The following is a 22,903-nucleotide window of genomic DNA, read 5'->3' on the forward strand; positions in this document are numbered from 1 at the left end:
TGTGTTCAGGCAGTGGTTGGAAAACTAGAGCTTTGTTTTTGGCACAGTCCTCTAATCTCTGCCCTTTCTCTTGTGATTTACTGGATTATTTGACCTCAGTTGTGTTCCATTAAGGTTATATCATGCGTTTATATGAGGACACACATACTTTCACATTTTCAGTAGCAATTCTTTTCTTTTAAATGGTGTATGCCTTTAAATTATGCAGAAACATTTGATATCAAAAAGGCAGTGAAGCATTTAAGTAAAATATATGCACAGAATGGAGTTTTATATTAGCCAGTGTTTTTACATACATAAATGCTCCAATTAATCTAAATAAGGTTTAGCAACAACTTAAACTTGATACATTTCTGACAGACCGTAAAGACACGTCAAAGGCAGGATATACTGTGACACGATGATGTCATTAAAAACTGCACGCAGGGGATCAACGAACACAAAGCACTCACAAAACAAGGCAGCGCTGCAGCTAGTAACACAAGCTTTGGGTAGTAAGCTGCTGATTTAAAGGAAAATAACAACAGGTTGTGTTGGTTTTCTTTTCTGTTTTGTTTACCTTCGGCTTCTTAGACATGCTCGTTCTCCCACAATGCCCGGGACACCTGTGACGCCTCACCGTTCCACAGCGACTGTAATGAATTATGCAAATCCCCTGGTTTTGTTCAGAGTACCATGACCTGGGAGTGCGAGCAGCTGATGACTGGCATCAGGGAAAAAAAAGCTAAGCTCTTTGTTTCAGCCCAAAAGGGATAAAACTGACTGATGTGTTACCTGTCAAGCTGCTCTTAAAGACAACCAGTATCACTGCTGGGGTAATATCTGAGAAGAACGACGTGGTCATCCTCCAGAGCTCTTTCACCAAGTGTCATGCCTCATATGGATTGACTCATTTACACGCACACGCGCACACACACACACACACAGTTGAGTGCTTGAGCTCTGCAGTGTGATGTTAGCTCTAAAGTAGTTTTCTTCAGCTGCGGAGGCATTAAGACTTAATTTTATAGCGTGGCAGACGGCGGAGAGTCAACTCAACAATACACTGTTATTAGAAGTAAGCAGAACATGACACCACATATCCAAACATCAATTAAAAGTCAGGCAACTCTGCCAACAGGTCCTCAATAGCGCGAGATCAGTACCTGTGATGCTAATCTGGCTGGTGCTGCTAAATGCTGCGATTATAAATGTTGCCGACAGTCATTAGATTAGGCCTGTTGGACAGACGGACGTATAGCTGTATATACCTGGGAGATGTTTCATCACATGCATCTGTAGATTTCTGCAAATGGAGGGATAGAAGATAGCATCTATGTAAAGGGACATTATAATAAAGCAAACCAAAACACTTGTCATATAGTATATATAGGCAGAAGTATGAGAAGCTTACTTAACATAGTAGGTTGCTTTGTTATCAAAGCCCCTGGTTTTGAAGGAGCAAATGCAAACAGAATCCAGACATCACCCTTCCATCGCTCTTCCTTGGCCAATTATCAACATTTCATTACAAACTGTTCATAACTTTTTGAGGTGTTTTGCAGACGCTGGCTGTCATGTGACCTCCAATGGCGGCGGTAATAACACACGCATCATTGCACTTGCCACACTCCCGCCATTAAAGTCACCGCCAGCTCTTTGCCAGTTGCACGAGCGGTGGACAAATGTATAGCAGGCACATGTCAGGTTGAGGAAAACAGGAAATGCTGCACGTGGCATTCCTGCCCATCTTGTTTTCAAAGCACATCTGCTGACATTTATGCTAGATTGCCACTATGCTAATACCGTTAATCTGTCCACACAAAAATGCATGGAAAAGAAATCACACCTTTTGCCCGGAACGCGACGCCACACGCAGAAACATCAAATTCAAAAAGTAAATAAACTGATGCAAGAAACTGGAGTCACACAGATGTTTCCTTTCATTTAAACGTCACTGGTAAGAGACTCAGACAAATATGGATGTGTATGAATGCTGAAAATAAATCTCTATAGACGGAAGAAAGCCCAGCACAACATACATTTTAAGTAAAGTTGCGTGACCTCCTGCTGGTGACCCAGACCCCAGCATGAGAGGCAGCACTGTGATGGTTAAGTATTCTGCAGTGCATAAAGATCGGGTTCATCGTGAGGACGTGGCGCTGAGCGGCAGAGAGCAGCACTCAGACATATGCGCCATATGGGACTGTTAAGCACGAACTGGAGCAATGATTCCCTCCGGAGAAAAACACACATCTATTTTGGCTTATGTTGTATATGAAACAGCTATTAGTGTACATGCTGCAGGTTCTTTACACCTCAACACGCACGCTCGTGCCTCACGCGTAGTATCTTAACAGATTTCACAACGGAGGGGCTTGGCAGAGATGCTGGAGGTCATGTGACAGCAGATGCAGGCGGTACAGATATTTTCAAGTTTATCAAACCTCTACAACATCCACTCCCGTCCCCTCCTCTCCACCCAACCCCCTCCCAGAAGTAGCTGATTTTATCCACGCAAAGCCACTCTCGCTCTAATCTCCTCTGATCTGTATACACTGGCAAAGACTCAGATATCAGACTTACACGCGTGGGCAAACCTGGCAAGGACACCACGAAAAAGAATTATTGTCCCCAATCTTACTATAATGAAATGCTTATAACCGTCTTTAACCATTTCTATAATTAATCACATTCCTTTCACCATAACCAGAAATGAAAGACTGACAAAGAGACCTCATAAAGCACGCAGTAGTAACTTGAATGTTATATAATACCTAAACCATTAAGCTCTTTGGAATAGTCACTGGGCCAGGCACATAAAAAAAAAGACCCAATGGTCATATTCTGTAATAGTCTCTGGATAATCCCTACATAAACCACAAAATCTCTGAAATCATTTGTGGTTTGATTTTAGCGCAGCACATCATGGCTAGCAAAAACCAAAACTTTAAAGAGAAACCGGCAAAAGCATGGAGGAGAAAACTCTCCCGTCGCGCCTCACTTACCCACGAGACATTTTTATTCTTGGTTTGTCTGATCATGGCACTGAGAGTGGGCCGCTAACTTGGAGTGCTGAGCCCCCTTTCTTGGCAGAATGCAGCTCCAAAGCCAGTTGTCAGGGCAGGTCTGAGCAGGGATCAGGGGTAACAGCAGGTCAGGTCACGCTCAGCCACGGGTCATCGTCTATCCTGCAAACCTGCGAGGCCGCAACGCCCCCGCTAATTGAATGCAGCATCTGTCAGCAAGGCCACGCTAGGCAACCAGGACGGCGGTGAAAAAGTTTCCCCTCACATGGAGAAAGAAGTCAAGGAGAGAGAATTATCCAGCAATCAGGCGGCTCCTCCTGGCAGCATGCTGTTGACCTGATGGACTGATTATCTATTCACGCTGAGTATGAATATGAAACGTCCCAGCAGGTTTAACCCCGCCCTGCTGAGCCTTAGCACGCGTCCAATCGTAGCGCAGATCTTTGTGGCCGGTTCCCGAGGGGGAGCTGAGAGATGGGCTAGGATGAACATACTGATTCTTTAGATGAGGGTGGGGTTCGGCGATGACTGTCAGGTCATCAGAAGTTCCAAAATCAAGAAACCTGTGGGAGGAGATAGCTGCTCTTATCTTGCCTCCATGCTTTTTCGACAGTGCAGCCCCCCTTCCTTTACATCATCTCACTTTCCTTCCTTTACTCTCAGCCCTCCCTCGCTCTCTGGGGTGCATCTCCATGTCTGCCTGGTACCTGTTGTCATAGCGCTCCTGTGCCAAAGCGTGACAAAGTCAAAGATGTTCAGTGGAAATGAGATTCTCTCTCTGTCTCAATCCTTCATAACGGTCTATTTAAGAGTGGAATTTTTTGACACAGAATCCTATTGACTACCGTATTTTGGGCTGGAGTCCTTATCTCCACACCTCCCAGCAAAGATGGAGGTTAATTTCAGTTATTTTGGGAGAACTGCCTACAAAAAACTACAAATACTGCCACAAAAGTAAAAGTAAAACAAGCAGCTTCCTCCACATTGATGTCAAATAAAATGGCAATTTCAATCACAAAGACACAATTAGAACACCACCCCTGTAATGTGGGGAAGACATTTAACAGCATCTGATCCATTTTTAACCTCTGTCATGTAATTAATTGTCTTTTGGATCCATATGGGCCAGCATCCCTCCTCAGGCGCACACACGTGTCCACATCTCTCCATTGTTAATTGGCCTCTAAGAACATCTGCTCCTGTTTTAAGTGATGGTTGGTTTGTCCTGGCTGCCCTCTCGTTCTGAGGGACCTAATTAGTAGTAGTAGTTCCACAACTCTATAATGAGAGCATGACTGACCTTTTTCCTGCAAATTCTGTATACGTTTATCCTACTATTCAGTAGGTGGTTACTGGAAAGAAGAGAGATTCAGTCTTTTGTTCAAAGTAAATTTAATAAAGAGTTATTGTTATATTGGTATTGTAATTATACTCTAAGGTGTCAAACGTAAGGTGTAATGACTTTTAAATTGAACTACATGTCTCAAACTGCACCTACAACTTTGGACACATTTCTTTTTAATGCGCGCTGTAGTGTAAAGTGATGCTGATAAACAGAATTAGTGAGTAGAGGGTTGCCAGAAACTGTAAGCGTCACAAAAATAGATGACTGCACTTCTGCCCTCAAAGCAGCTGCTTTCCACTGATAATAGCAAAGCTGCAATATGATGTGTTGGAGGAGAGACACGGATAAAATTAACATTCACCAGAGGGAGTAATTTATCTCATGAGGATGAGTCTCATGCAGCACACAGTATTTTCTTCACTGTAACTAATCAACATTACCAACAGATAGTATATCTACTCATGCAGCTATGCATTTATGCAGATAAACTTAAGTAACAGGTTTCAAAAAGCCCTAATAACAACAAACAGCCAAACAATATAAAAGCTAGTTTTTAAGTGGACAAAGAAAGAAGGGGGAAAAAAGGAACACCCATAGCGGCCATAACATGACACTGCATGGTGAAATCCCTCATTAATCTCCTTACGCATATAAAAAACATTTCATAGGGAATGAGATTATTCTTTCCTCCATGACTTCATCATTTTAAAACGCAGATGGACAAACCCCAGCGAAAGCTGGGCAGCAATCAGCACCCAGACTAAGCGTGCAGCCACTGACATCAGTGTTTCCAGTCTGCAGAGAAGCCAGAATCTGCCTTTGCCTTTACTGATTTTCTTTTGCATATTTTCCAGACCTATGGTGAGACTGCAGATTATGCAAAAGGAGTATCGAAAAAAATCAACATAAAAACCAGACATTCCTTGCTGGAATCTGATATCTATAATATGTTTGGGACATTTTTGTATTCTTGGAAATGCAATGGAGCATGAATTCATAAATGCTGGATGCCATAGTCTTCCTTTAAAAATCGAATTCACACTTTTCAGTTGGTTGTTTGCGTAAAATTAGCATTCTCAGTAGTTCTTTGGCCCTCGTAGAGGCTGTACCTGATCAGTATACATTCTTCAGGTAGTAAACACTAATTGTGCTCTATCTCAGCGGCCTGCTGACTTCAATTAGCCAACTTCCTTGAAAAGTGTCTTAAACCGGCCGCTCAGACTGCCGGACTGCCCCATCCGGTTGGGTAGTCGTGCTCCACATTCCATTCTGAGCGGAACTGTGTTCTGCCCCATTTCAGATGTAAAACGCTCGTTTGGTGCTCCTTATTGGAAACATGTGAGAGGAGTGTCACAGAGAGAATAGTGAGTCACGCCAACTGAGGTGATCTCAAGGTCATTACTGAGCTTTAAACGCAATCAGGGATTTAATAGAATAACCAAAATGAAAAACAAACACATGGTGCTTCTCCACACCGACTGGTTTGTTTTCATACCAAGGCCTTACACATGGGACTGGATGGTCTGGTCTGCAGTATCAGCAGCTGGTCCTGCACTAATCCACTCATCAGTTAAATTAAAGCTTACTCAGTTGAACAGTGAGAGTGGATGTAGCCAACTGCCGACCGTGTCACAGAAAACCAGATTGTGTAACCAAATTATAGGAGCCTGCACGGGAACAGTAGCAGTTTTCCATCTCTACAACATCTGGGTTAAAGTTGGAGTCCCAGACAAGGAATTGGAACATTCACAGCCCACATTTTTAAACAGAACACATCATAGTAGTATCAGTCACTACTTGACATCACTTGGAGTCGTCGGCGTCACATAATTTATCTTTGGTTTCATCGGATCATGGTTGAGTCATGTAACTTCACATAAAAAAGGGTGTGAAATTAGATTACGTGCAAATACATTAACTAAAGCCAAGCCATTTCACCACATATTGGGACTTACACCCATAGTGTAGTTCCGTGGCTCATCAACAATATAACTTTTTGAGTTGCGCCGGCTGTCTTGTACCCTCCTTGGCAGCGGCAAACAAACACATGCTGATTCGTGATGTGTCTTTTAAGGATGGACAGATCTGTCCATCGAGGCTTGTACTTGTCTGGTACAGAGCATACATTTTAATTTTAGAAATAATGGGGAAAAAATCAATCAGACCTCATAGAAACTTCAGGTATTTGTGCATATGTGGAAATGGAAGTTTCATCCTGTGAGTGGCAAAAGCGTAACATCGCCATCTAGTGGCACAACTAGTTTATGAGGGTTCATCAGCAGCTCTGGCAGAATTGAGATGGGGGATGAGAAAAGAGCACACTTTCTTTTCCCAAAATATAGATATACATCACTGCACAATAGTGTAGAAGCTAGAAAATAGCTTTGCTTTGAGAGGGAAGTTTACACGAAAGCACTGCACTACAACCAGAAGCCACTGTGGCATTACTGTCAATTGCAAATAAACAAATAAAAATAAGATAAATATGCATTATAACCAACCCAAGAACAATAAAGTAAAGCTGTAAACATGTAACTGCAGTGAGAAACATACATGTTCAAAACATGGACTGAGTGTGCTGTGGAGATCCCAGAATAAATATGAAATGAAAGATTTATTGTGTCTGGCTGCACGAGAAGCTGGCTGCACTGCCACATCCGAATCCTGCAGCATCGAGGGTCTGGAGACAGATCTACTCTAAGGGTAACGGCTGCAGCGGTCCCCTGGTCGTTCAGGCTGCTGCTTAGAAAGCAACGACGACGTGATCATTAAAGTTGTGCACGTTTTGAAGTAACGCCGCAAATAATTTCTGAATGATTCATATGAAAAAAGAAAAAGGCACATGAGCTGGCGTCTGCCGGCTGCTTCATTTAATCTCCCTTGTGCAGGCACGCTCTCTCTCTGACACACACACACACACAGACACACTTCTAAGCCATGTAATAAATTAGCGTGGTGCTCACACACTCACATATGGAAGCTGTGCTCTTCGGCGATGGCCCAGCCCACAGCACGGCATGAAGGGGGCCGAGGTGGAAAGGAGGGGACGGCCGTCTCACAGACTCCCCTGTCAGGCAGCAGCATCCACTCAGCCTCGGTCCATGTCTGCACTCTTAGCCCACTTGTGTGCAGACCTCCAGAAGATGAAAGACTCCAGTGATGGAAGCGATTCCCGATGGAGGGAGCGCTGCCAAGAATTCCCCCGCGACTTAGAAACTCGAAGCGTTCATAAAGTCATATTCGGACACCCACTCCCCTTCCTCATTTCCGACCAATCTTCAGACTGTTGCAGTCGAGCGCACTTGTGAGCGTACCACTCACCCCGCCCCAAACCTTTAAGCACTCTGACAGATCCTCTGAGCTGCTAAATCCTCTGCAGTGGCGCTGCCACAGTAACAGTTGTGAACTGGCACGCTGGATCAGGTCTGGGTGCATTTGGACTCTCTTCATCACATACAAGTTCTCCCTCAGCAAGTGAAGGAGGTGGAGCTCTGGAGTGTCCTTTAATGACCGCTGTCCCTTGATTCCTAATGGAGGATGTTGTTATCAAACTCTCCGCCTCTTACTGCTCTTTTATTCTGGTTGTAAAGCTTTAACCACATGTTTTCTTTCCCTCTCAGGTCACATTTCCTCCACGTTTTCTTCTACATTGTGGATACAAGATTCAGAGTTTTTTTTATCCATCTGCAGAGCTACTTGTTACAAAAGAGACAACGCTCCGCTTTAATATTCTCTTGTGCACACCAGAGTGTCTCCTTTTCAAGAAAGGTAGAACAGGGAGCCTTCTGATGATTGACTCTTCCTGTCACACGCCACCTATCAAGCGTCGCCCTTCCTGCCGAGTTCAAAAAGACAAGGAGTCCTACCTGCTACATCAGCGGGAAGTGAAATTACTCCCACTCTCTCTGAGGGGCTGATTTCACCTTGCCTTAACACGCATCTCGAGGGATTCCATCACAAGTAGTCAGCACTAAAGCAAGGTGAGAATACCTCCAACGTGTCCTCTAACACAGGCCACACTCAGAAGGGGTGTGGATAATTACTGATGATGGTAGTGGGAACACAAATGTGGCCACAATCTGTAAGTAGTCCCAACCAAAATACTAAAATTAAAGCACGCGCCATACATACTGCATTGAAATATGCCATTATATAATAGTAATAAATGACTGTAGATGGATAGCAATAGCAAACGATGTTATTAACACAAAAACATTGTCTCCTCAGGCTTTTAAAAAGAAATTCTGCTTCCCCCTGTGTCTTGTAGCTACATACCAGGAACCTTCAGATTCTAGTCTGCTGATTTAAGGTGACTTCCCAAGTAAGCGTGTGCACGTCACAATAGGTTCCCAGAAGTTCTGCGTTAAAAACATTCCACAGAAGGGGCCGGCGCAAGTTTAACAGAGTTGGAATGGTGCTGAAAGATGTCCACTTGTGATCAGACCACAAGAAATTGTGTAAAAAGCTGAGAACCTCCTCTGAAGGTCAGGATAGCACGGAATAGACATTAACAGCTCTGGGTATCTGTCACTCAGTAACAATCTCTCCTCATCAGGTCTTCTCCACAAAGTTTTGTGGTGGTTCGTGAAAAGGGATTTTTTTGTGCTTTGCACAGATTTAAGACTGGAAGGCTGAAAATTAAAAACTAGATCTACAGTAAAATACTCCGGCGTTCTCCATCTGGATCAAATTTCAGAACCAGAGTTGTCCTGCGCAGATAGTGTGCAACCTGTTGTAAAGCTTTGCCACATCACCGATAGCATCTCTGTCCATATATTTCCTGCTTGGGCCTGACAGAAACTCAGCCAAACATAAATCTGGCATCCTCTTTGATCAACAGCAGAGCTTTTTAACTTCATGGCCGGTGATTTAATGGCTGACACATGTCCGCTGTGATGGAGAGGCATCGTTATATGAGAGAGGAGCAGCTCACAGTGGCGACACAATTCAATCTGTCAGACTGGGTGATAGTGCTTGTCCCCTTTTGTGAAGTAATCACCATTTATCTGCCGAAGGACATCACCATGCGTTCATATTTAAAACAAGTCACTGTGCCTTGTTGAGACACTCAAGAACTATCAGTTGTGACAACAGAACGCTGCACAGATAAAACAGCAATCGCACTTATGTAGAAAATATTTGTCATTTTGCTTTGAAATGGACATTATTCATAAGGGAAACGGCAAACAAGAACATTGTTTTGCCACCAGGGGGCAGTACTGAGCTTCAATGAAGGAGCAGCAAAGCTGGCGTCTCTACAATTTACTTTTTTGGATTTAAATTAGTGAAACTCATGCGTCATCCTATAGTTCCTCTCCAGAAAACACGCACACCTTTCCAGGAAGGCCAACAAATAAAAATCTAATGACAAGCGTCACCCCAAATTCTGTTGAATGTTTGCTACGAGATTCCCAATGGCACCATCTCAGAACCACAAAAGGAGCTACTAGTAATTGTTATACAACTTGTCAAAGGTGACCTTATCTGATAAGCATCACAAAGAGTCACATGTTCTACGTCATTTCTCCTCTCCATTAAGCGTTAACATCTAATCTACATCTGGAGGACGATGAAAAGGAAAAATGTCTGCAATCAGTGAGTTTCCTGAATTTTCTGCACTTTATGGGATGTAAATGTGGCAGGTTACATCACAGTCCTCCAAGTGATTAAAATGCGAACTGCTGAACTGTAGATTTTTAAATGTTTTAATGAAGCAAATGGGTCTTAAGGCACACGCTCAATTCCCCCCGACTCAAACTCTAATCACCGTTTCAACTTACAGGGATTTCAATCTTAGGAAGAGGCTCCTGGAGTTTTACATCTAACATCAAGAGCAGACAGACAGACAGATCCTCGACTGAAGCGCGTCACAATCAAACGTGAGCTGCTTGGATCTTTATACATAATCACAGCCAAATTATCCTGACAAAGTCGGTCTTTTTTTAAATTCACCACTTGGACACGCTTTGTAGAGTTGCTTTAAAGTAGCTGTAGCCCTCCTGTTTAATCCTGCTGTTTGTTTTAGCCTTGCAAAGTACTTTGTTAACTCCGTTTTTAGAGGAGCACTATATAAAGAAAGTTTATTATTATTCGGGGTCAGCGAGTCTGGATCACTTCCCAGGATGCATTAGGCACAAGACAGACTCACTAAACACATCTCCAGTCTAAGGAAGATTCACATTTACACTTTCTACTGTGATGAACCTCTGCCAATATTTTTACAAAAATGCAAACTAGTGTAGCCTATTTATGTGAAAAGTTTAATTTCAACATGTCCCCTAAATCATCTGTACTTATGACAAAAAACAATATACAAAAATATGGCCCATTTTTGCTTTTGTAGCTTTCAGCTTTGCAACACTTTCAATTCAAATTAAACGGCCATAAAGTGTTAAGTTGTAAATTTTGGAGGCGAAGCAAGCCGGACCTTGTCACATTTACACAGCACAGTATTTATGTTTAGCTTTCTACAGAACCAAACTACCTTTAAACATATATAAAAAAAAAACAAACCTGTTCATATTGAAGACTTTTTGACAAATCTATGACTGGTCTGCCCTTTTCTCAATGGAGGGCTGTGTTCCAGTACCAACACTGGCCTCGCTACTCCCACGGCTGAGAGGGCCAGACTGGCACGGACCTCCTCTCTTCCCAGCCTCCTCCTACTCCCCCAGGCATCAGACGACAACCACAGGGAATGTCTCTCATCCTTTTTCTGTAAGCCTACTCACTGTCTGCCCTTTGCCCTTGATTTTTACCGGAATGAATAATCCTGTCTTAGAGGACTACAGTAACTTCACAATAATTTTTATGATGCAGAGGTTAGGGGGGTCATTCACACAACCATCTTGTATAGTCCTTAGTACGCCTACAGGAATTTCAGGGCTATGAGGCGGAAAAACAACAGGCCAGGCAGAACAAAATATACAAAACATCGTTTTGAAATCGCAAATCCACTCACGCAAAGCAGTAAACTTTGACCGTTGACAGCGAGAACCTAAAACAAAGAGAAACGGGAGCGATGAGGGATGAAAAGTGACAGGTTGATAAATAGGCTGTAAAACACAGACATGTTTCACGCAAATTCAATACCCAGCAGTCATTCTTCATTGAGAAATGGAAATAATCACAGCAAGAGTGATTCAGTGCAAGCAAGAGAAAAATTAAGTTCAAAATTAAAAGCGCTGTTATGATAACCCACATGAAAAAACGTATTTACATTTTTATCCAAACACAGAAGTTAGGGGAAGGTCTATTTATGGGGCGTTCTTGAGGCCAGAGGATCTTTCTGCTCAGCATGTAGAGCCTTGTTGACCCTGAAACACATTAATCCTCCACTCTCCCCACATCCTACTTTGTGTCTGCTACTTTAATAGCCTCATTTTTGGTAGAATATGGTGTTCAGTTGCAAAAAGATGTGTACTCATAGCTTAATTGGGTTAATGCCTGATGACTCAATGGAGGGGAAACTCCTCATTTGGGGAAAACACTGTGGGAATTGGCAAGATCTTCTCAGGGCAGGAGTTAAATCAGAAAATTTCTTACCAACAGTGACGATAGTAGCTCATTCAAACGTTCTCAGAGGCCTTGAGAGGAAGTAGGAGGTACGGTCTCACTCTGATCTCTTACAGCTTCTGATATATCTGCTGTTGCTATGCCAAAGACGATGTGCCTCCTCCAAAAAAGGCAGAAACATTCAGGCATAGGCGTGCATCCTCCATAACCCGGCCCATTCTGTCCCCTCCAGGTCTGCTAAACAAAGACCAGACACACACAACGTGTACCTAGCAAGGTCTGCTTCATAACAGGTCACCGCTTGGCTCTCACACCACTGAGGGTGCAGCTCAGATGAGAGTCTGACAAACTGTACCCAACAGTGTTTAAAGAAAGCTTTCAGTGCAGACCACATCATGCTCCTGATGGATGATGATGACTCATTGGGGCTCTTATGCCAGTTAACTTTACACTATGGGTTTTACACACACTCACTCACTTAGACAGACACACAGGTGTAACATTCCTAAATGAAGCAAATGGGAAGCGAGACAATGAAATCCGACTGTGCCATTTTCTGCCATTATTTCAAGAGTATCCCTTGTAAAAGTGGTTTTAACCCCTCGTTATAACAATCTCCAGTTCCATCATGTCTGAAATATCCAGCATCATCCCAGTACCTAAAACTACATCTGTGAAGTGCTTCAACGACTATCAGCCAGTGGCATTACCACCGATTAAGTGCTTTGAAAAACTGGTACGCTCCCACATCAAATCCATCATCCCACCTGATCAGGACAGAACCAGAACAGCTCATTTACATATTGCAAAGACCATAAAGTTTATTTATTTACACATTTCTTATGTTGATATCCATGAAGGTGAATAAGGAATAAACTAAACCCTTACCTGACGAACGAGACTGTTTGTTGTGGTGTCAGAAGAGGTGCTGCCATCCGAGCCTTTAAAACGTCCTTTTCTTCTTGCTCCTCTGCCATGAGACTAGAAATAAAGGTGAGCATGTAAATTAAAGACTATTTTCAGCTCAGAGGGTTTTTTTAAGCAGATAAACTTGTAAGTTTGCACTAGGATTTGATCCCCAAACATACAGGAGATCAAGTTAGCAGTTAGTGAGCTCACATGCTGATATTTTATGTATAACATTATAATGCAGTCATTAAAAATAATAGTAATTGTGTTGCTTATCCCCAGACCTCAAGCTGATATGGTGGCATACTGGAAAAGTGATTCACTCAGCTCAAGGTTGAATACAGCATACGTTGCTACTGGCAACAAAAGAAAATACAGAAAACCTGGCTTTTAGTTCAGTCTGTTCCCCAGGGGATGTGCCAATCATGAATATAAAAAGAGACAAAAAAAGAGCTGGTCTGACATTTATGCAGCCCAGAGAGAGTCTGGAATAAATGAAGGAGGTTTAATGAGCACCAGGAAGCTTATAATATAAATCAGTTTAACAATTACATTTTGTTACACAACGCCTACAATATAAAATCCCTAGTACAAAAATGTTCGTTACCTTGTGATTCAAATGAAAACCTCTTGAGTAACGATGGAAAAGTTTATTTAGTGATTAAAGAGATACTAGCACTTAGTTTTATTGGTATTTAAGAGAGTCTGATTAGAACAGATAAACTTTGATTCCACTTCCCCTGTTATGCTTGTGAAATCATGGATCTTATCTGGCTCCAACCTCAACAAAGCTAAGCTTATCGTTTTAAAATTTTGAAGAGGCGTTTTGATATAATAAACGTCTGTTCTAATTTCTTATTGAGGTTCTATACAAATGAATAAAGCAGTATAACATGGCTGTTTTTAATGTATGTTGACAACATCATGTTATTAGTTGTGTAAAGAACATCTGTGGCTAATCTTATAGCCTTTCGGACAATTTACGCTGATAAATATAACTTTTGGCTGCATCGACGCCTGATTTGAGTCCATAATTGCACAGAATGAGCAAAGAAAGGAACAACAGTAAAATGTTTAAACACTAACTTTACAGCGACAAAGAATAATTCGATTGTACATTAAGCGCATATTTGTTCAAAACACGGATTGTTACAGTTCGGTCAAGCTGGCGCGTGCGGCGTATTACGTAACGTATGCGGCTCGTCCAATCAGAGGGCAGGTTGAGGGCAGGTGAAAGTTGTTCGGACCTTTAGCATGCTAACTTTTGTCAAACATGAATAATTAAATTCCCTTTTTTTATGCCGTTTGTACAAATAAAGAACTTACTTGTAACGTATGCTCCAGCGAGTCCATGTGTTTGCTCCAGAGATGTTGAGGCTCGTCTTTCAAGAGTAGCTTTCACGACCATTACACCATCTGTTAAAAGCTTATAATCGACAAGAACTCTGGACTTATGTACATGCTACATCTGTGTCTGAGGCAAAAGCTATGACGCTCCATCGTTGTTGTGACGAATGCTGTTATTATTTTTAAACCTAGTGACCGGTAGAGGCGAACCGACGCGCCGTTGCTGCTGCTGCTGCTGTCGCCGCTAGATTGGCACCACAAGTTTTGAGACAGGAGATCCAAAAAGGAGGAGCCTGAGCGGAAGAGGTTAGTGGAGCAGCTTCCCTGTGGTTCGTGTTGATGACGGTCATTCGAATTCTCGGATATTATATTCAATAGCCTTCAGCATCACAGAGCCTCCTCATCACTGCCCTCCTACCCACACTGGTGGAGAGCTGCCCTGCTCCTTGCGCCCTCATCCAACGCCAACACTGCCTCCCCACAGCACCACCGCGCACAGATGAACAACAGAACCTCTACCCCACCTGGCTATTTTTTTTAACTTTTGCAATTAATCTCCATTTTCAGCACATCTTCCCTGTAATGGTATTGTATAATCAGTTATACCTGCAAAATGGCTTGATTGCGAAGCTGTGAAAAAACGTTACTACGAAAAAAAAGAACAAAAAGAATCAAAGTGACATTTGTGGGGTATTTTTAGATATTAATTGCAACTGTAATTCCAACTGGATCGAGTCCCTTTATTTAGAAAACGTCAGGGGATTGATATAGGTTTTAATACAAAGAAGACACGGAATAATTTTTGTTATGTACATCTTTTGTTATCCTTGTGATAAAATGAACAGAATAGTTGCATCTCTGCATGCCTCTCGATTCAGATCAGGGCTAAATAGTTTTCATAGTTTTCAAGTATGTGAGTCATTATTGCCCTCTAGTGGCGTAATAAACCCCCCTTTTGATCCAAAAATAAACTAGAGCCAATAAAGTTGGTTTTTCACTATTTCTCCAATTCCCTTTTTACCAAAAGTTGCTTACAGTCATCTGTGCCTGCCTAAGAAGTATAGATTTGTTTTCTTTTTTCTATTTAGATTAATATTAGAATAATTAATAGATTGATTTAGATTAATAGTATGTCCCATTGTCAGTCTTTATTTTAACTTAACCTGCTTCCAAACTGATTTTAACTGTAACATTATATTTTAGCTTTCACGTACGGCACAATATGAACAACACACTGGGGATTGTATTGTGGATTAATTACTGATTAACAGAACATGTTAAAATATAATGTATGTGGATGCTAAGTGGCTAATTGTGCTACATTTAATAAAGTTTCTTCCTGCATGTTAAGTTTTTTAATTATCAAATTAAAAATTTAATTTGATATTTTTATCAGATTTAATCATCTACATCATTTTTCTACAGTACATTAATAAAAAGTTCTGTTTTAGCAACTGTGCTAAGTCTTTATCCATCTCATGTCGTTTGGTCATGTGCAGATCATTGCTTTCAAATGATTCTTCCTCATCAAGGTGAAAACACATTTATGTTTCCTGTTTAATCGCTGAATTTTCCTCGGGTTTTCCTGCATTTCTGTCAACCCCTGTGACCCTCTTCCCTCGGTTCTCTCATGATCAAGTGAGGATACTTGTTGAAACCAGAGTGGCCCAGATAAAGAGCCCTTCCTTCCTTTATCCTGCCGGTAATCTCCTTGAACAAAGGCTTATGCACCAGATTGCACCTCTGGTGCAAAAATGTAGATTTACACACAAACTGCTTGGCTGATGCTTTCCTTAAAAAAAAAAAACATAAAAAATGCTAGCACAACATCAGTGGCAACGGACTTCCTACAATTGTTTGCTCAGGAAATGTCTGCTCTTTCTGATGTGATGACACTCAGCGGTTTTTGGTCAGCTCAGGATCTGAATTCACCATTCTGCAACTAATGCCTCGCGCGAAGCAGCTCGTGTCCATGTTTTGCATGACCATATTAATGTAAACAGCATAGAAATGCTCTTTTAAAAAGGCCAGAAACCACATCTCAGCCCCGCAGCCCACTTCTCCTTTCAGTTGCACAAATCCTATTTCACGTACAGTTAAGTTGGTTTATTGTGTGTTTATTTATCTTGTGGTACTGATTTGTTCAACACATTCTCTACTTCCTCCACCTCCTCTTGCGGGCCCTCTCTGGCCAGTGAAGAGCATGCGTGGGCCGGATCGTTCCAGAGTTTCTGTCTTCCAAAGCGAGCATTAGTCACCCAGGTTGGAGGATGAAAAGAACAAGTAGCTCAGGTGGGTGGAAGCACCCTCATATTGGATCATACAGAGGCCTTTAAAACAAAGAACACTGCCTCCAAGATCAGAAGCTGAAAGACAGCAGCGTTTGTCCACAGGGCTTTAAATATAAATGTGTTCACAGCAGCCTCTGGATATCACTGTTGAATCAGTCTTGCCTATTATATTCAAGTATAATTTCTTAAGACGTTTCTTGAAAACATGTTTGGCATGCATTGCAATGCAAATACAATTCAGTTATTTTGAATTAATATGCTGTCTGATGAAAGACAGGCTTAAGATGACAATTAGTTTTTGTTGTAAATAGTTGTTGATTTACAGAAAAATGTGATGAGAACATGGAATAAATGACATTTTTAATTCACTTTTTTAAGGAAAAATGTTAATGTGTCATTGAATACCACACAACACATAAATAAATCAAAATATAAAAAAGATTAACACGCAGCTAATTTAGTGTTTATCCAGATTAAACCACTCGTGCTTCATTAGAACATCATGACAAACGTGCAGAAAGAAACGGAATGTGCAGAATGATGTGAATGTTGATGTTTCAGCCCATCCTTTATCAACTAGGTTAAAACTGGAAGTTGAAGTGATTAAGGTTAAAAACATTGTTCCTGTGGACCCGGAAATACTTGCACATAATTCATGATTTTCTAATGCCAGCACAAAAAGTTCTCAGGAATACTGACAGTAATATTCCCCCAGGCAGGTCCTGAGCTGTTTCTGGCCACATTCCCTGTCCTGCTGGGGGCACTAAAGTCACTGAAGGTGTCCTGAAGCTTGAAAAGTGTTTGGCTCATCCAAACTTGCCTGGATTAAACCTTCCCAGCAGAACAGTGGCAATTGCCGATGGCAACGGGTCTAATTTTACCATTTAAGTTCATTTTCAAAGATTGCAAGGAGTAGGAGACAGGCCCAGCCCATCAGTAGACCAAGGTTCTGAAGAAGAAACATGAGGTAAGGCCTGTCGGTCTTTACCCGGTTCATCTCTGGGAGCTGGAAAAGCAGAAAGAAAGCACGGTTAAAGCCGCAACATATGAAAGTCAAACAAATATGTCTGGGGGAATTAATTTATTAATTAATCTGAGCAATATATAATCCCAGCTGCTTTGTCCTTTTAATGGCACCCCCTTACCATTTCCACCAATGACAAGTACAGGAATATCCCAGCAGTAACAGCAAAGATCCACTGCTGTACATCAGAATCAGAGGAAACAAAGAGTCCAATGTAGAGACCAGCGAACGCCGTTACAGCACTGAGAAAGTTCATGAGTACTGCAGTCTTCACTGAGAGCCCAGAGCTGAGCAGCACTGCAAAGTCCCCTTAGAGAGAGAGAAATAAGGCCTTAGCTAAGACACTGAAAAACTTCCCAAACTTACTACTCTGACCTCTCACCCATTTCGTGCGGGATCTCGTGGCAAAGGATGGCCACAGTGGTCGCCATGCCGGTCTCGGCTGAAGAGGAAAAGGCCGCCCCGACAACCAGACCGTCTGCGAAGTTATGAAGGCTGTCTCCCACAATTACCATCACGGCCAGCAGGGGAACCCCCTGTCCTGGGAACACAAAGGCAGCCTTTGTTGGTACGGCTCGTCTTTGGGCCGTGACAATGAGTCGGTCGTGCCAGGCGAGTAATTAAAGTGTGTCACATTCGAGTGTATTGTGTTGCTTGAATGGAGGGAACTCACTCTCACGTGCAGGCCTGCTTGTGTCTTCATGTTCAGGAGACACTTCTGGAGACTCCAGGTCGTCCACCTGTCCCTGAGGGACACAATTAGGAGGGCATTTTGATGGATAAAATAGTAATAAACTCCACTCCTGTAGAACTTTTACTAAACGATGCTAACAGAGAATACAGGTCTTATATGGTGTGTTCTGAATGAGTCAGTGCCTCTCATTCTCCAACATCCTACACCCCCTGTTCACTCTCTTCACCTCTCCTCTCATCCTCAGTTACATAAGAACAGGAAAATTGATCTGAGCAATTTCGGTGTTTCGAAATGCGTGCGGGGATCCAGCAGAATCATTCCAGCTCTGAGAGAGAGAGATGATTTAGGAGATTGTTTACACTGTTATTTTATGCTGTCGTATACAGTTTAATTCACGCATTGCGCCCTCTAGCAAATCTCCACTGTTTATAACAAGTGCCTGGATGGAGAAGGGGGGTGGGAGTAAACTGTCAACAGGCGGATTAAACAATGCAGAATTTAATTTAACTCCACAGCGGTGTCGGCAGAGGAAACAAAATATTTACTCAGCGTGTGAGCCGTGACCACATATTTGGGCAGCTATAATAAACACAAAAAACTACAAATCCACACCATTAATGTGATGCTCAACTTACAATCGGATTAGCGGCTTTGATAAGCCGGAAGCGCCTGATATGAACACACTTGCGGACTATGTACTAACTTACGTTTTTTAAATGCTAAATACAGTGAAATTCTGGCATGATTCAGAATTTATTTTTTCCTCTGAGACTGTAAATTCCTGGCCAACCTCAGACCTCAGGACACTTCACTGCTAGAATGCGGATGAGACTCACCAGCTGTATGGTGGAGAGGGATTTGCCCCGTTGTGACTGGTGGTTGCAGCTGAGCTCTAAGGGAAGGTCACCGGAATGACCCTGCGGACAAAAGATTGTCATGAAGCTGGATAAAACTTGCTTGTTCACGAAAAAAAAGCACCCCTGCTTCAGCACCTTCCTGTTATTATATGATGGATTCCGTTTTTCTCTGCAGAAGCTGCAATTTGTTTTTCATCAATAGATAAAAAAATATATCTCACATGGCTATGGCAGGGCATCAGTAATGAAAACAGCCTTTCCATGAGGAAAAAGGCATAAATTCCTGCAATCATTCCCAGAACCTTCCACAGATACTGATTTTCTTCTGCCGGGTGTCCATCATTGTGGCCATGAGTGTCTTCATGGAGGTCTAAAACCTTCAAAAAATGAAAAAAACACCCCAATTACTTACATATTGCAGCGTCATCAGGAAGTTGCAGCATCTCATACCTGTGGTATGAGGTGCATGAGTGCATCTCCTGAGAGGGTCCCCACTGCAAGACCCACAAACAGCTGCAAGATGAGGGCGTAAGTCTCCTGACAGGAGTTGAAGAAGATCAGGCAGATGCCAAACATTGAGCCCACTGTGATGATCAGGACGGCCACTGTACTGTAGCCATACTCTGGAAGGACAACGGTATCGGATTACACATACAAACCCCATTCTGGATCGTATCATTAAAATGTTATTTAATGAAGTTAACTATAAAGGTGCTCCTGCTGCATTTGTAACTGCAGCATTTAGAAGGAAAGTCTAAAGTCAGAACTCTTACTCTCGAGAGCAGTGGGCATTGATGCTATTCTCTTCTGTTCTGAAGACTCACAAGCGTTGCCTAGCAACTGCTGAATGATGGCTGGGCAAATCTGTCTGAAGTGCTCCTTGGAAATGGGCAAATGAGGATTCAGAGCAAAAATATCCACCAGTTGATTGGCTGAAAAGCACATCTAATTAGATTGAGAGAGACACAGGCATGAGGAGGATTTCTTTAGTGTTTGTTCGATACTGGTATTTCTTGTATACAGCATCGCTATCCCAACTCTACCTCTGCCCAGTCCTGTGTTATTCCCGCAGAGTTGTGTTTGCATCCATCTTGCAGATGTCTGTCTGTGACGCTCCGCCTCTTCCTGCCATGAAAATGCATGGCTCCTTCTCGTCCAACTCCCAGCTGATGAAGAAGTTCCTCCAAGTCTAACCAGAGAGAACAGAACATCAACATACCTTGAACATACCCTGAAACAATGAACATTCAAATTGTCAGCTTATTTCATAACCAACATCACTAACAATTTTAAACAATTACCCAATATTTGGAGGTTACTTGTGCGGTTAAGCGTTTGAAAGATATAGTCGGTGAAGAAAGCAGGGGATGGGAGTTCCTGGTGTCTGATACAGTGACCCTGCAGGATGTGAGTGATGATGGCTGCAGCCAGTTTGGGCACAGAAGATGCTCCAACACCTATATCTTCTCCTATGTTCAGATCTTGAAGAAGGCTTGTGGCCTCAACGCACTGCTGGATCAGACATAAAATCCTCATTCGCGTTCTTGCTAATGTCAATACAGAAATGCTTCCTTCGCTTACTTGCAAATCCTGTGAGGTTTCTTGATTGGATGGGTGGTAGTGCTGGTTGATGAGTTGAAGAATACTTCCTATTTCACTGGATGACAGAAATTTAGTATCCTCGTCCGGGTGCAAGCTAGTGAGGGCCAAGACATAGAACTGATCGTTTTCAGATGAAGAGGAGGAAGGAACGGTTGTGTGTGAAGCACAAAGGTCCTCTAAGTTTACAACGTAATACAGCAAAAGTGTGGAAAGCTGCTGGTAGTCGTCCTCGGAGAGGTCAGCCTTCCCATCATCCTTTACCACAGAGAGCGCTTTATCCTGTGTCAAGCACTGCAACATGGACAAGAACACAAAAGAGTTGGCACCCCAAAACTATCTTGCATAAAGTTTCTGAAGTTTGTGTAAAAACATCAAAATAAGGAAAGTTTTGTCAAAGAAATACGTCAAAGGGGAAAAGCAGCATACCAAGCACAACTGTTGTGTTCCGCATCACTGCAATTTGTTGCGCTAGGCAGAACATTAGATTTCTGGAAGTGACTCTGTCTCAGGCTCAGGACGTTGTGTCCTCGACCAGTCCCCCCAGCCAATGATGGACGCATGCTACATGTTTACAGCTCTCCGCTTGTGAACATCTGTATCTGTGAGTTTTGGCAGAGCTCTCATGATTCTGAAGATTCAGTGCAAAGTTGTCAGTTACAAGAGGGAGACAGGAACAGTGTCTGCACATGCTGGCCTATTCACACTTTATGTCTGGCCTCAGTGCTTGCACGTGCACAACATGCATGTTAGGTAGCCATTTCTGACCTCAGGCAAATTCAAAATAATGTACAAACAGGGCAGAGGCCTGCTGTTTAACTTGTCCAATTTTTACCTGTTATGCATTCTGCCTCTTTGATTCTGAACAAATTAAATCATAATTTAAATGACACCTGTATGTTTTTGTTGGGTCAGGTAAGCACTGGAAGCCACTGAAGACTTTCTATTCAGAAAACAATAAGGAAAAAGAAAAAAAAGTTGCTGCTTTCTATTGGTCTCCCAATTGAGGCTGGACTCACATAATCCTTTTATCCCCCCACCTACACAAACATGTAAAGTACCTCTGCGCTCCATGACGTGTATTATGTCAAACTGAGCGAGGTCTAAAGCCACTCAGCTTGAACACTGCATCGAGGTTGAGTATTTAAGCCCCTGCATTCCTCCTATGAGTGCATTTCTCAGTGTTATAGTGTTATTTATTTATTCTGTTGTTGATATTTAAATCTCAAGAGCAGAATGAATAAGCGAAATCCTGTGAATATGTAGGCTGATGGAGAAGTTAAGTTTGTTCTCTCTTTTGCAATAAACAGCTCAGGCCTTACCTGATCACAGATGTCCTGAGATGTGCCAGTTCGTTGTGCACAGTGCACTGCCTGGAGAACCTTGGTGATCAGGACACCGGTGTAGTTTTTTAGGAGCCGTGGCTCCGGATCATTTTCCAAAGGCAGATCCAAGGCCACGAGAGCCCGCTGCAGGTATCCCCCCTCCTGAGCATTCACCTTCAGTAAGCACAGCAGTAGCAGCAGCACTATGGAAGCGCTGCTCCTCAAATGCATGTTCCCACGCAGATGGTCCGGTATCCTCGAGCTCCCCGGGACTTGCTCAGGACTTGGTAAGACAAGAAGACGATGGAGAGAAACTATAAACATGCAAAGAGAGAAAACTATTGATTCAAGGTGAGCAAAAAGAGAGAAGACTAGATGTGGGAGGTGTTAATAATAGGTACGCCTGATCAAGGAAAGGACAAGAGGGCTTGTGCGCACCCCTTCGCTGAACCAGCTCCTCCAATACTGAGAGTTTAGCCAAAGCATGGGCCTCTCAGTCCACAACAAAAGGATTAGTGCAGGCAAGTGAGAGAGCACTGGGACAAGGAGAAGGGGGCATGAAAGGGGAGGAAAATAATTAGTATTGAGCAAAATTAGGGACCAGGCAAAAGCTATAATTAAGGCCAAACTTTGTGTTACAGGGACAGAGAGACACGAGTAGAAAAATATGAAAGTGTTTCATTTTAGGCCAAGTCTTGAGTTCAAGAAGTTTAATCTGCGTGCAATAGTGACAGTGTGAATAATAATAATCTCTCCCACACAAAAAGTGTTTGGGAGGTTAAGAAAGATTTTCTTATTCTGTATGAATTCTTCATGAACTCTTCAAACTTTCTAGCATCTTGAAACACCCTGTAGAGCAACTGCGCAACAAGCAAACAAATGCTGCATCAGTACCTGAGATAGAACAACCAGAAAGATCTCACAGGCTGATTCAGGCCCACTGATCTCCTGTCAGCTGCTTTGGCAGGGTTTGTTTTCCACCTCTGGCT

At 42.6% G+C, this 22,903-nt stretch overlaps 2 protein-coding genes across 10 annotated transcripts in view; both read right to left on the bottom strand.

The window, feature by feature from the left end:
* The window catches only part of cacnb2a (calcium channel, voltage-dependent, beta 2a), a 35,654-nt gene extending 21,150 nt beyond the window's left edge, over window positions 1-14,504 (bottom strand). For 2 of the 7 annotated variants that reach the window (XM_011607981.2, XM_011607978.2), the window contains exons 1-2: window positions 14,104-14,504; window positions 12,757-12,849 (exon numbers count right to left, since the gene is read on the bottom strand). In XM_011607981.2, the coding sequence (XP_011606283.1) occupies window positions 12,757-12,849; window positions 14,104-14,130 (120 nt within the window). In that variant the 5' untranslated portion in view covers window positions 14,131-14,504. Of the gene's footprint in view, window positions 1-2,987; window positions 3,339-7,324; window positions 7,799-12,756; window positions 12,850-13,061; window positions 13,134-14,103 lie in introns of those variants that run through there. The other 5 variants (XM_029843178.1, XM_011607979.2, XM_029843181.1 and 2 more) reach the window with 5 other exon arrangements.
* A 2,254-nt stretch (window positions 14,505-16,758) lies between these two features.
* Window positions 16,759-22,484, bottom strand: LOC101074941 (zinc transporter ZIP12). 3 transcript variants are annotated; one of them, XM_029843189.1, is made up of 12 exons: window positions 21,912-22,484; window positions 20,572-20,883; window positions 20,292-20,502; window positions 20,034-20,179; window positions 19,764-19,869; window positions 19,441-19,613; window positions 19,212-19,367; window positions 18,970-19,050; window positions 18,113-18,185; window positions 17,822-17,980; window positions 17,561-17,748; window positions 16,759-17,421 (listed from the first exon to the last, which is right to left on the bottom strand). In XM_029843189.1, exons 1-12 carry the CDS (start codon window positions 22,236-22,238, stop codon window positions 17,293-17,295), a joined length of 2,061 nt encoding a protein of 686 aa, XP_029699049.1. In that variant the 5' UTR covers window positions 22,239-22,484; the 3' UTR covers window positions 16,759-17,292. The 3 variants fall into 3 exon arrangements, with proteins under 3 accessions (XP_029699049.1, XP_003968107.2, XP_029699048.1); XM_003968058.2 differs by having other exon boundaries at window positions 19,764-19,935; window positions 20,292-20,499; window positions 21,912-22,483; XM_029843188.1 differs by having other exon boundaries at window positions 19,764-19,935; window positions 21,912-22,480.
* Window positions 22,485-22,903: the final 419 nt, after the last annotated feature.

Source organism: Takifugu rubripes, chromosome 10, assembly GCF_901000725.2.
Source record: "Takifugu rubripes chromosome 10, fTakRub1.2, whole genome shotgun sequence".
NCBI classification, from domain to species: Eukaryota; Metazoa; Chordata; class Actinopteri; order Tetraodontiformes; family Tetraodontidae; genus Takifugu; species Takifugu rubripes.

Coding starts and splice junctions, on each gene's coding strand:
- LOC101074941 (XM_029843188.1), bottom strand. CDS start 22,238: ATGTTTATAGTTTCTCTCCATCGTCTTCTTGTCTTACCAAGTCCTGAG. Junction 20,884..21,911: donor CTCAGGACATCTGTGATCAG/GTAAGGCCTGAG, acceptor TCCATGTTGCAG/TGCTTGACACAGGATAAAGC. Junction 20,180..20,291: donor AAGTAACCTCCAAATATTGG/GTAATTGTTTAA, acceptor CTCTCTGGTTAG/ACTTGGAGGAACTTCTTCAT.